The following is a 13,984-nucleotide window of genomic DNA, read 5'->3' on the forward strand; positions in this document are numbered from 1 at the left end:
ATAGAGACAGGAGGGAGGGAGAGGCAGAGGGTTACCAGGAGGGGTGGGAGACGGATAGGGAGAGAGAGGCAGGAGGGAGACAGAGAGGGCAGGGGAAACACCAGAGGGGGAGGGAATGGGGGTGGGGTTGTAAAGGGACAGGGGGAGAGTATAAAATGTTGTGAGAAGCAGGGGAGAGAGTCTGAGAAATCAGTGAGTGGAGGAAGAGAGGGAAGTGGATAAAATATTCAGTAAATTGAAGAGAAGTAAAGGGTTGGTAGAGCAGGGGGGAAGGTTGAAAGGAGGAAATACGAGAGAGAGAGAAAAGACCTTCAGATTCAGAGAGGAGGTGGGGAATTTAATACAGAGTCTGATCCCAGGAAATTCCTCATGTGGGTGACAGATTGACGAAGGGGAGGGTGGTGGTGGTGGTGGGGAGGGTGTTGAAGGAGAAGAATTTGTTTTTAACCATAGGTTTTAAAGCAGCAGATTTGAGGAGGGGTTGAAAGGCAACTTAATTAATGAAGGAGAGAGGCTTCCTCTTTCTGTTTGTAAAGAGGAAACTGGGTTTCCCTCACACTCTTTCTGAGGCTGTGAATAATGGACGCTGAATCCATTCTACATGACAAGATCGTGGAATATATGGTAAGTTGCAGACCTGAGACCTGTGCCAATTCTGGCTGTCGTAGTCAGCTCTTGAGTTAACGACTGAATTCCTTAAAGCAACAGAGAGGGTCGGTGGGGGTGATGAGGGTTGCTCTGGTAACTGGGGGTGGGAGGTGGGATGGGGCAATGATGTGCATGTGTACTTCCAAAAACCATTTGCTGCATAACAGACATTGGAAGAACTGAAGGTAATGGTGTTGTTGGCTCAGGTTAGAGACTGGCAAAGGGACACAAGGGGAGAGTGGTGGTGAAAGGTTGTTTGTCAGACTGTCGGGAGGCATCCGGTGTTGTTTCCCGAGGGGTTGTGCTGATGTTGGGATCACAGCTGTTGTTATACTGTACATTAACGATATGGATATACAGCAGGTAATTTCAAAGGTGCAGGTGACCAGACGTTCTCAAATCTAGACGTGTTGAGAGTGGGCACCGATCCGATGAGCTGGGAAAAATGGGCAGGGCGTGGCAGTTGATTTATTAATTAGAGAAAGGTAACATGATTAATTGGGATAAGAATGAGGGGGTGTAATAACCACATGGTGCAGGGATGGGTATTTGACAGGTGTTCATAACTAGACAGAATATAAAGGAAGGATGTAATCCTAAAACTATAACTTATTCTGGTTGGGCCCCATGTGGAATGTGTTACCATTTCTGGGCCTGGTATTCTAGGAGAGCTGAAAGGACAAAGTGGGTACAGAGTTACTGAGTTAGTACCAGGGATGAGGCCCTTTCCTTACATACAAAGTCAAAAGAAGCTGTGGTATTTTTCTCTTGAGCAGAGAGTTAAGGTGCAATTTAACAGTAGTGTTCAAAATTGAGAGTAAATAAAGAGAAACTGTTTCCTCTGTCAGGATGATCAGTAACCAGAGGGATACCAAACTGAAGATGGGCAGAAGAATCAGAGGGGAGAGAATGGGCTGATTTTTGTCTGGTCTGGAACTTTCTACAGGGAATTAGACAAATACTTCAAGGTCGTGGGGAAAGAGCATCAGAGTGAGACTGTTGGAGAGATCTTTTGGTTCTACATCGTATGGTTCTGTGACAGTAATGCAGGGGGATGCTGGATTCATGTGGGAGCCATTTGGGGCTCTTGGAAGTGTTGACAGATAACAACTGGTCTAAAATATCTTCAAATGTAGCTGGTACGACATAGAACAGTACAGCACAGGAACAGGCCCTTCAGCCCACAATCTTGTGCCGAACTAATTAAACTAGTAGTTAAAAGCCTAACTAAACTAATCCCTTCTGCCTACACAAGGTCCACATCCCTCCATTCTCTGCGTATTCATGTGCCTGTCTAAGAGCTTCTTAAACGCCTCTATCATATCTGCCTCCACCACCACCCCCGGCAGTGTATTCCAGGCACCCACCACTCTCTACGTATGCAAAAAAAACAACTTGCCCCACACATCTCCCTTGAACTTACCCCCCTCACCTTAAATGCATGTACTCTAGTTGTGGACATTTCGGCCCTGGGAAAAAGATACCGGGTGTCTACTCTATCTATGCCTCTTGTAATCTTATAAACTTCTATCAGGTCTCCCCTCAGCTTCCACCGCTCCAGAGAAAACAACCCAAGTTTGTCCAACCTCTCCTTATAGCACATGCCCTCTAATCCAGGCAGCATCCTGGTAAACCTCTCCTGCATCCTTTCCAAAGCAGCCACACCCTTCCTATAACGGGGCCAGAATTGAATGCAATACTTCAGATGCGGCCTAACCAGAGTTTTATAAACTGCAACATCACTTCCCGACACTGAAACTCAATACCTCGACTAATACTGGTGATGGATGTGGAGGGTGTTGGTGAGTGGGTTATGATTGTTGGGTTGTGTGTTTTGATGTTCCTGAAGTAAATCCAACACTTCCCTGAGGATAGGGGGAGTGTTTTACTTTTTGCTCAGATGAAGAATGTTAGAAAGTTTGGGTGTTGATGGAGTGGAGTTGAAGGTGCTGATGGACACATGTTCTGAGTCAGTGAGGGAGAAGTGGTGTTTTGTAAAGGGCAGGGTTACCATGAATCATTTGTACTGTGGTACCTGAATGAACTGGGCCAAGCCTTTGGAGATTGGGTCTAGATGGTAGCAGTCGTGGATCTGTGAGCAGTCCTGTGCTGTTGTCCACGGCTCTGCAAATCTTTGTGAATTCAGTCTTAATGGTTTGAAGTTGTATGGAACAGTTCTGATATCATACTCGAATGCATCTTTTTGCAAGTCTGCTCACTGCTATCAACGTACAAAAATGTGCTGTCTGGTCTGAGCACAGCAAGGTCCCATTGAGGCCAGTGATCTGTTGGTGAGGCCAGTGATCTGTTGGTCAGGCCAGCACATAAGGGAGAAGATGCTGGAGTGATCCTTAGCATCAATCCAGGACTTGGTTAAATGTTGGACCTGTGACAGTGTGACGCAGTGTACTGCCCAGGAGGGTCAACCTGGATAATGGACTGGATTATTCGCAACGTGTTTGTAAATCTGAAACTCCTATAATTGTTCACACTGCTGCAGTATCTGCCTCAAGCTTGCTTTTATTGTTTTATAAAAGGTATTTCCTTTAGGGCAGTAATTCTGTGCTAAGGTTGGTTCTGCAGGTACAGGCAACCCCCGTGTTACAGCTGTGTGGGGATCAGAAGTTTATCCTTACAGAATTAGTGAATCACCGCCCAGAAATTTTATGTAGAGTAAAATTCACTCTCATGGAATTTGTGTGAAAAGATTGAACACAAAATGTATTATTTTTCAATTCTTAACACGTGTGCAGATAATGGGGCTTTACATCATGGAAAATGATGATATGGACCGTTTTCCAGGATCACAGCACCTTGTGGCGCAGGGTTGCCTTTATAGGGGTCACTAGAATACTACAGCCTTTTTCCTGCTTCCCTGCCCTGCCATTTCCCTGATTGGGATCAGCTTTCTCACTGGAGGCTGGGTTTTACAAATCAAGAATGGCCAAATATCTCCCATCTAAATGGTCAAATTTTGTAAAAAGGTGGTGGAAGATCAATGTTCCCAGGGAGGACAGGAACCCTTTTTTTCCTGGGAGTACATGCACACTTCTGAGAGAGTGTGATGAACGTACTTTGACATAACTGTCTCATACATTTTATTTTAAACTAAATCTGCCTCTTTCAAAAAAAAATTCAATAGCAAGCCCTATTTATTGGCAGTTTGCTGACACTTCACTGTTCTCCCTATGTTCATAATTGGGTCGCTGACTTGCCGTTATGAGCAGATTAGTTTGAAGGTTCCATACTGTGACATGCACCCTCTGAACAACTGACTCTAGAACCAGGCAGCTGAACTCATCTGAGGGTGGGGAGCAGAAAATGGGTGGTGCAGGTGTCGGAATTGGAGGAGTACAGGAGAGCAGAGGTGTGTTGCCTGCAGGAGGTTATGGGGATGGAAAGGGATGAGTCACACACCCCTACTACATGTGTGCCACACCCCTTCACAGCCCAAATGCTATCCTGCCACCCAACATATCCATGCTTTTCCATCCCTGGCCATCTTTCTGGTAATTAAGAAAGAGATGTGATTACACTAGTTGTTACGTAAGACCACCGTGCTAATGTTACTGTTAGCTCTGGTCATTGGGAATTGCATTGCAATTTCCTGATCTGGGGCATTAAGAATGGATTTCTTGTGCCTGGTGAGTTGTTACATCTGTGTACTCACTGTGATTTTTAATGAAATGTGGAATATTTAGTGTATGTTTGTACCTCCTTTGCTGCTCCTGTTGGATAGTTTGCCATCCTTTGAGGAGCAAGGGATTTTTTTTTAATGTTCAACCATTTGATATTCTGAGGTCACCAAACGAGGCAGTTTTTACTTTGACTATTTGAAGTTCATTCTTTTGTGAGAATTGGAATTAATCTTAAAATGGGAATTTTGTCTCCATTTATTCACACAAGTGATGAGATTGTAAGCCCACAAACTCATCCATCAGTACTTGCCCTTGAATGTGGATGGGGTTTTGTTTCCATCTCTCAGCAGACAGCCATTCAGTTAGAATGATATAACCATTGTGACTTCACTTACTGCTATAAATCAGTCTGATTTACCTTCGAGAACATTTATGTAGTGTCTTGGCAAAAACATCCCAAATTATCTCAGGAGAGTAACAAATGAAAAAGACATTGATGCCTATCCAGACAAGGAGATGGTAAGGCAGATACACAAAGGTTTAGTGAAAGAGTTATGTTTCAAGTGGTGTTTTAAGGGGTGAGAATATTAGGGAGATATAGCACAATGTCTGGGCAGCTGTAAGCAAACCACCAATGGGTTGTGGGCAGGAGGTTGGAATTGGAGGAGCGTAGAGATCTTGGTGCATTATAGGGCTGGAGGAGTCGAGAGGTAGGGAGAGGCGAGTCCACAGAAGGATTTGAAAATGATAAAAAAGGGTAAAAAGTGACATCAACTTCAGAGGCATTGCCTAATGAGCCAGTATGGGTCGGATGGTGTGGATGGTGAATGAACAAGATACACGTAACAGAGATTTGGATATCTCAAGTCTACAGGGTCATCATGCAGACTCCCTGCTGGATGGCCTGTACTTTACTGGTTAATGCACAAATCCACTCGGTGAATAGTTTTGTGGGTATGAAGTATTTGTACTGTGGGGTCACCAAGAGGCACCTTCATACCCTCTTCACAAGTTACACCATTGTTACAAGGTGAAATAAAGACAACAGGTGGTATGCACTCGAGGACCTGGAACAGTGCCTCCGTTTCCCTTACCACAGAGGCAGCCTGACCTGCTGAGTGTTTCCAACATTTTCAGCTTTGATTTTAGATTTCCAGCATCTGCAGTATTTTTTGATTTCTACTGCAGATGAGGTATGAGATGTGGCTCACAGCATCACAACCTTGCACCAGGGTCACCATGAGCTCCACTCCAGAGCAAGTCTGTGATTCAGTCTGACACTCCTGGGCAGCAGTGAAGGAGTTCTGAACAGTTCCAATTGTGGACTGAGGTTAGATGATCTGTTCTCTTGGGTGAATGTAAAACATCTAGCACTGGTGTTACATACCAGCAACAATAGAAAGCTTCGGCACTGATATTCTTCCTGCTGTTCAGGCACCAAATTTATTAAATCCTGACAGCGTTGTGGGAGGTGCCATAGAAATATTGGTCTTATACACATTGAGTGAATGTTATTTTGACATTTGTCCAATAGAAACTCCAACTTGTTTGCACTTCCTCATTTCTGTGTCGGTTGAAACCTGTGCTCTCTGGCACAGACTCAACAACCTTGTGTGTTGGGCTTCACCCTGAATTTCCCAGTTTTCTCAAAAGGACCCAGGTTCTCATAGTTGGAGTGTATGGTTTGATTTCTTTAAACTATTTCCAGGGCTTTGTTTCACTGCCGCTCAGTTTTTTTTTAAACTGTCCACCTAGGGGTGTTTCATTATTCTGAGGACACTACATTGCTGCAACACTGTGGTTGTAGTGACCACTCTGAATCACTGGAGACACAGGAGACTACTGATGCTGGAATCTGGAGCAACACACAAGATGCTGGAGGAACTCAGTGGGTCAGGCAGCATCTATGGATGAATGATCTTGAACTGAAGCATCCACTGTCCATTTCCCTCCATAGATGCTGCCTGACCCACTGAGTTCCTCCAGCATATTGTGTGTTGATTCTGAACCAGTGCTTGGGAATAGATTTTCTGAAATAGCAATGCTCAAGGTCAAGATGGAGTCCATTGTCGCCTGCACATGTGTGCACAGGTGCAATGAAAAACTTGCAGCAGCATCACAGACACTTAGTGTCAGAGACACAACATTCACAAATATAAATTATACAAAATTATATGAGAAAGAACATAATTAGAAAAAAAAACAAAGTCCATTGTAGTGCAAAGTGGTCATAGTCTTGTGTTACTGAGGTCGTGATTAGAGTTGTGCAGGTTGGTTCTAGAACCAAATGGTTGAAGGGAAGTAGCTGTTCCTGAACCTGGTGGTGTGGGACTTCAGGCTCCTGTACCTCCTGCCTGATGGTAACAGTGAGAAGATGGCACGGCCCGGATGGTGGGGATCTTCGATGATGGATGCCGCTTTTTTGAGGCAGCGCCTCCTGTAGATACTCCCAGTGGTGGGAAGGGATGTGCCCGTGATGTATTGGGCTCAGTCCACTACTCTCTGCAGCTTCTTGCATTCCTGCGCATTCACATTGCCATATCAGACCACGATGCCCGTTGTGGTGGTGGTGAGGGAAATGGGAGGCAGCGAACCACTGAACAACTTGACTTGCAAGGTGATAGATCTAATGGAAGGGAGAGGCCCAAGGGTACGTGAATTTTTCTGAGCTCACTGTAAGGAGGTTTAGCAGCTGGAGATCAGTGAGCGAGGGTGGGTGGGGAGGAAACTGCGAGCAAGTAAGCAGAGATGAGAAGTGAATCTACAGTGATAAGGAGAGAGTTGCTGTGCGAGTGGAGTGGGACTAATTGGATCGTTTCAAGAGATACTGCTGATAGTGTTGATTATTCTCTTGACTAATGATGAAGATGCTGATCTTCCACAATCTCATTGAATGGTTATTCTACTTGCACAGTTTTCTCCAATAATCTCCCCCACCCACCCTTGCTCACAGTGATCTCCAGTTCCAGCTGCTAAACCTCCCAATCAAAACAACCACAACCAGAGCTGTTACAATGTAGTATCCTCAAAGTAGTGAAACTTCCTGAGGCATACACTTCTAAACAAGAAAACGGGCAGGAGTAGGCCACTTGGCCCTTCAAGCCCGTCCTGTTATTCAATCTGATCATGGCTGACCTACCCCAGACCCCATCTCCTCCCCTGCCAGTTCCCCACAGCCCTCGAGCTCTCAAAAATGTACCTGCTTCCTCTTTAAGTACCCCCAATTAGTTGGACTGCACAACCAGGGGCTGAGAATTTCAGAGGTTCTCCACCCTCTGAGAAGAAGTGTTCCCTCCACTGCCAGTGCTGCCTGAGCAGCTTCATCTCCCCTTTCCTGACTCAGTCCAGTAATGTAATTATGCTATTGCAAGATTTTCCTGTGTGTTGTGAGGGGGGAGAGGGAGGTGTGGATGGCAAGAACAAATACAAGGATACCAGGGTGAAGATAAAGCTTTGGTGAGACCACATCTAGAGTATTGTCTGCAGTTCTGGTCACCCTGTTACAGGAAGGATGTGGGGGCTTTGGGGAGAGTGCAGAAGAGGTTCACCAGGATGTTGCCTGGATTACAGAGTGCTAGCTATAAGGAGAGGTTGGACAAACTTTTCCCCCGAGCGTTGCAGGCTGAGGGGCGACCTGATAGAAGTGTATGAGAGGCGTAGATAAGGTAGACAGACAGTCTTTTTCCCAGGGTGGAATGTCAAATGCCAGAGGGCGTGGCTTTAAGCTGAGAAGTGGAAAGTTTAAAGGAGATTTACGTGACAAGTTTATTTTAGAGAGTGGTGGGTGCCTGGAATGGGCTGCCAGGGGAGGAGGTGGAAGCAGATACGCCAGCAACGTGTAAGAGGCATTTAGGTAGGGTCAGGAACAGGTAAGTAACGGAGGGCGATGGATCATGTGCAGCAGATGGGATTAGTTTGCATTCGGTTCATGGTTAACATGAGCATGGTGAGCCGAAAGGCCTGTTCCTGTGTTGTACTGTTCTGTCCTAAATGGCTGTAAAAATATTGAATGAAGAGCTAACACAGGACTGTAACTTAACAATGAGAGTGTGTATAAGTGATTAAGTATGCTTTTGATAAAGGAGCTTGCATCAAGATTCAGAATTGGGCAGATAAACAAGATTAGAAGCAATATCAATGCATTTTATGTGCCATTTAACATAGTAAAAGATCCCAAGGCACATTAAAGGAATGTTATCAAACAAATCTTTGCTAAACTACATGCAGAACTCTCTGGGCAGATGATCAAAAAGTTATCAAAAATGTCAATCAAAGGACCAATGAAGTAATTCACCAATATATATAGAATGGTAAAATATAAAATGTGATTGTAAAACTAACACAATTCAGTGGATGTTGAAGAAGCATTGGTAGGAAATCAGCTGTTACCTCAACTCAGTGTTTATAAAACAGAAAAATGTTGGAAAGTAGTAAATGCTGAAACTTTTTTCAAAGCAAGCTATTCTGGTACAGAATTAGTTCAGCTAAAGATGGGCAGTATTGGCACTTGATGTAATACAGTTGAGGATCCTGAGAAAAATGGAGAGATAGCAGAGTTGATCTTTCTCGGCCACAGGTGAGGCAGCTTGTGCTTGCTGGGGCAGGTGGGTGGGACGCTGTTCTTTCCTTCCACTGCTTGCTTACAGTAACTGTGTGATCCACTTGTAGAGATCAGCCATCCGTTGGTGAGAAGGTGGCATCTTCCTCAAGGTGACTTTTTAAGAACATTCCTGAACATTTACTGTTCCTGAAATACTTTGCCATGACAGAACTCAGGATAGAGTACATTGTGGGAGTCTGGTAGCAGATGTGCTGAAGTGTGGCCCTCCCACTCTCACTGGCTGAGTATAACTGCAGCATTGGTGCTGACACTTATTGGCTTGTCTGGGGAATAGATTTGAAGGATTTTGAAGGGAATGAACGCACTGGTGAAACTTCTGTAGGCTTGGGTGCTTACTGTTGGTTGTCCCTGTCTCGGAAACATGCAACAGGGCAGAGCCTACAGCTTTTCACAAGACCATGAGCTTGTTGACGATTGCAGGAGCCGTGATTCTTGTTGCAACTGGCGTCTCATCACAACTTTCCCAGTCTAGTGGTGGTAAAATGAACATTATAGAGCCGATCATACAACAGGAACCATAGACACTAATGGAATTCACAACTCTTCTTTCTCCACAAGGGGAGAACATTTGATTACAGCAGTTAGACCAGCAATGTTGTATTTGGGAAATAAACTGAAATGAAGATAGTTGGAATGTGATGGTTTTGCAATGAGAATGTTGTGTATCTGATGCTCTGTGCCTGTGACGCTGCTGCAAGTAAGTTTTCCATTGCACCTGTACACACATGTACTTGTGCATCTGACAACAAACTTGACTTTGACACTAAGCACCACTGATGTGTATTCCTTTTGCTGGCTTGTGTCTCATAAACTTCATTCTGTCTTGACTCTTCACTCCCCTTTCTCTGTTTTCCCCCTCCTGTGCCCAGTGGTGTTTTGGGTCAACCTTGAGAATCTCCCGGTGCTGATCCTCTCTGTTTTTCTGTGCTCTTTTTCTCTTCTGCTCCCCAGAATGCGTCTGGACACGATGACCTTAATGAGGCCGAGCCCCCTAAGAAACTTGTATTGGAAAAGAACTCCTTTAACCAGGTGACGATTCAAGTCTACTTTCTGGAAATGATCCAGCCCAGGCACAGAATGGAAGCAGTGCATGTTTTACACTGAGGAGTTCCATCACCTGTACTGGGATGGGATGGTGGCGATCCCAGTATTTGGGAAATATTAATTGTCTTGTTCAAACAAACATAACCTGAGTTTCTGCCATTGTGCATACTAGTTTAGAAAATGTCTTGGCCAAAAGCAATTCTCCTCCTCCAATGGCACTCAGCTCAATTTCAAATAAAAAAAAAACTGGTTGAACAACATGATAGGAAGACTTCGGAGTGCATACCTTTAAGGCAGCGCCTCAGAACTAATTTTAAAACGAGATTACTGTCCAGTATTGGTGTAGATGCTCAAATAATTTTTTTGCAGTGTACCTATCTTCAACTCCATGAATAATGCTGCAACAGGTTACCAACCTTGTAAGGATATTTGTCATTACTGAGGGAAAATCCCAAGTGATTTGTGTTCCATTCTGCTGTCCAGCTGTGCTGGTCCATGGGTGATTATGTTGCAGTTGTGGCCGTGTTTTCTTGTGGCCACGTGGACTACAAACATCACTAGTGGAGTTTTTGCCTGGTCTCCAAATTGTGTCCAAGGTGAAAACTGCCCCCTGACATTTAATTCCTCCACCAAATACCCCGACTGCCATTCCCACCACAGATCTGTCACCATGATGGCTCCTGTTCAGTTAAGACTTGGGTTAATGTGAAATGATCAGAGGGTAGTTGGGAACAAAAATCACTCATCCAGTGGTGTGGGTCTGGGAATCACTGCCCAGAGGGTGTTGGAGGCAGAAACCTTCACAACACTCAGAGCAACATGAGGATGGAAGCAGGAGCAGGCTGTCGAACTTTATTTATATAGCACGGTAACAGGTCTTTATGGCCCAACGAGTTCGCGCCATCCATTTAAACCGATGTTAACATACCTGTTCGTCTTTGGAATGTGGGAGGAAACCCACGCAGACACGAGGAGAATGTACATACTCCTTACAGACAGCGACAGGAATTGAACCCCGATCGCTGGTGCTGTAATAGTTACACTAACCGCTACGCTACCCCTGCCCACCATTGAAGAGGACAATGGCTGACCTTTTACCTCTGCCCCACTCTCCTGCACTAACTCCAGATCCTTTCATTCCCTTTTCAAAAAACCTACCGACCTCTGCCTTGAACATCCTTGATGATTACCCAAGAGCGCTGTGGCAGCTCAGAGAATTCCAGTGCCCTCTGGGTGAAGAAATCTTCTCACCTCGGTCCAGAATGGTCATCCCTTATCTTGAGACTGCCTTCTGTTCTGGACTCTTCAGCCAGGGGAACATCACATCTACCAAGCCCTGTAAGGACTTTGTATGGTTCAATAAGATCACCTCTTATTTTTCTAAACTCTAGGAAGTATAGCCTGGTCTATTTTTTTTCCTGGTAAGACAAACTCCTGCCTCAAGTGTAAAGCTCATTGCATTCTTATTACAAGAATACCTGCCCATGGGTAGAGGGACCAGACCTGTACACAATGTTCAAGTGCAGTCTCACCAGGACCCTATACCAAGTACCTGAATAGCCGTAACCTGCAGGGTCATGGGATGAGGTTAATCTTGGAAGCTATTTATGGCTAAGGTAGACATGATGGGCCAAATGGCTTTCATCTGCTAAGCTCATTGATTGGGAATGATTGAGGGAGGGAGTGTGAACTCTACATTTACTCCAGATGAAGTGAATTTTCAAAGGCTTGATCAGTGTTTAAATCTGTCCGTGGCCATAGCTCCACCCTTGGTATTCTGTTATCTGCTGGCTTTTGATCCTCCCAATTCCCACCACCCCTGCTTCCCCCCCCCCCCACCACTTCCTCTGCCTATAAGACCCTTCTTAAAAATCTCCTGCAGTAAGGTTTTGAAATCTTCACCCTCACCCACCGCCCTTCTCCAGCTACACTCTTCCTATCCTCTCTGTTTGCTTCTCTCCTGATTCCTCTGTGAAGCTCTCCTGGGTCAAATTCAATACCAAAGGCTCTATAAGTTCAATTTTAAAAGCTATACTGGTCTTTTCTCCTTACCCAGTAGTGTTCTTATTCCTTTGCAGACTAAACTCAGCATCGGTACGTCGAGTATGATCGCAGCCAAGCAGCGCAAGCCTTCCACCAGTTATGAGAAGCAGAAAGAGCAGTGTGTGAAATACTTCGACCAGTGGACAGAAACCGATCAGGTAGAATTTGTCGAGAACCTGATATCCCGAATGTGTCACTACCAACACGGCCACATCAACTCCTACCTTAAACCAATGTTGCAGAGGGACTTCATCACAGTCTTACCAGGTACGTGGGCAGGGAGGGGGCTGGCTGTGTTGTGGCAGAGTTATTTTGCACAGGATAACACTATGACCTTTCCCTGTGATAGTTCCACTCCTCTACTCATCATTCACATGGCTCTGTTGTTCAGTCAGTTTGTCTTCTGGTTGCTGATCTTCCTGCCATGGGGAATGTTTTTGCTTACCCCAATAACAGCCCAGTTTGTTGTTCTGAAACCCTTATTGAATCTGCCGTTCACTCTTTCTGCAGTAAGGAAACCAACCCCAGGTTTTCCTGGGTCTACACATATTAAGATTCTCAACCCTGGGACTGTTCAAGTAAATAGGGTCATTGAGCAATACAGCACGGATACAGGCCCTTCAGTCCAACCAGTCCATGTTGACCGTATCATCCACCCAGCTAGTCCCAATTTCCTACGTTCGGTCCATGCCCTTTCAAGTCCCTCCCCTCCATGTACCTGTCCAAGTGCTTCTTAAATGATACTACTGTACCCGCCTCAACCACTTCCTCTGGCAGTTCGTTCCACATCCTCACCACCCTCTGTGTGGAAAAAGGTGCCCCTTGGGTTCCTTTTAAATCTTTCCCCTCTCACCCTAAACCTATGCCCCCTGGTTTTGGACTCCCCTGCCCTGTGAAAAAGACTGCTACTATCCACTTTATCTATGCCTCTCGTAATTTTAAACACTTCTCTAAGGTTGTTCCTCATTCTCCTACTTTCCAAGAATAAAGACGTAGCCTAGCCAACCTCTCCCTATAACTCGGACACGCTGGTCCTGGCAACGTACTCAAAATCTTTTCTGTACACTTTCTAGTTTAACCATATCCTTCCTATAACAGGATGACCATAACTGTACACCATACTCCAAGTGCGGCCTCACCAACGACTTGTTACAACTGCAACATAATGTCCCAACTCCTGTATTCTCTGGATGTTCTTCCAAAAGTCTGGAGCTCAAAACTGGGATTCTATCCCAGCTGGGAACTACATGACTACTGCTTCTGTATCTTGAGCCTCTGTTTAATGAAGCCAACAACCTTGTATGTCTTTTACACAGCCTTCTAATAGGAAGGCAGCCTTGAGGGAATGTGTTCCTCCCCTTCCACAACGCTCTTCCCCCAAATTCCCCCCCATATGGTGATTGTGTCAGTCTTCTCACCAGCCTGTACTCACTCCATCACCAGCACAGATTCTGTTCTCTCTTGCAGTTAACATTTAGTCATCTTCCGCTGGGTGATTTATTGATTGGGATGAGGAAGTGGAGGGGTCTGTGCTGGATCAGCAATTGTTTCCCAGAAAGCAAGGAGCATTGTTACATATGAGAGACCAAATAAACCAGGCGGTCAAGCTACATGGTGAGCAGTGACGACTGTAGGCCACTGACAGGATTATGAGGTTTAGATTAGTAAACCAATGGTATTTGTACACAGATCCCTTCATACCAGCTTGCAAAAAAGAATTAAATATGGCTTGTGGTACAGTTTCACCCACTAGTGCCTTCCATGGAATAGTATCTGCTATCCCTATGTCTCCAGAGCCACATAACACAATGCCCTCTGACTGCTGCAGGGTTATAAAGGGAAAAGGGTTGCTTGATGGTGCTCAAAATAAATTGCATAAAAAGAGTGGCGATCTTCCAATAATAGTGAGCAGACACGCAGAGAGAAATGAAAACACAGAATACTTGGCAAGTGAGGCAGCATCTGTGAAGAAAGAGCCAGTTGACATTTC

The 13,984-nt window shown here is 45.1% G+C and overlaps 1 protein-coding gene across 1 annotated transcript in view; it reads left to right on the plus strand.

Moving 5' to 3' along the window:
• The first annotated feature begins 141 nt into the window (after positions 1-141).
• The window catches only part of LOC127584140 (beta-TrCP-like), a 31,618-nt gene continuing 17,775 nt past the window's right edge, over positions 142-13,984 (plus strand). The window contains exons 1-3 of the mRNA XM_052040720.1: positions 142-624; positions 9,859-9,936; positions 12,030-12,261. Of these exons, the coding sequence (XP_051896680.1) occupies positions 580-624; positions 9,859-9,936; positions 12,030-12,261 (355 nt within the window). The 5' untranslated portion in view covers positions 142-579. The remainder of the gene's footprint in view (positions 625-9,858; positions 9,937-12,029; positions 12,262-13,984) is intronic.

Source organism: Pristis pectinata, chromosome 29 (assembly GCF_009764475.1).
Source record: "Pristis pectinata isolate sPriPec2 chromosome 29, sPriPec2.1.pri, whole genome shotgun sequence".
Taxonomy (NCBI): Eukaryota; Metazoa; Chordata; class Chondrichthyes; order Rhinopristiformes; family Pristidae; genus Pristis; species Pristis pectinata.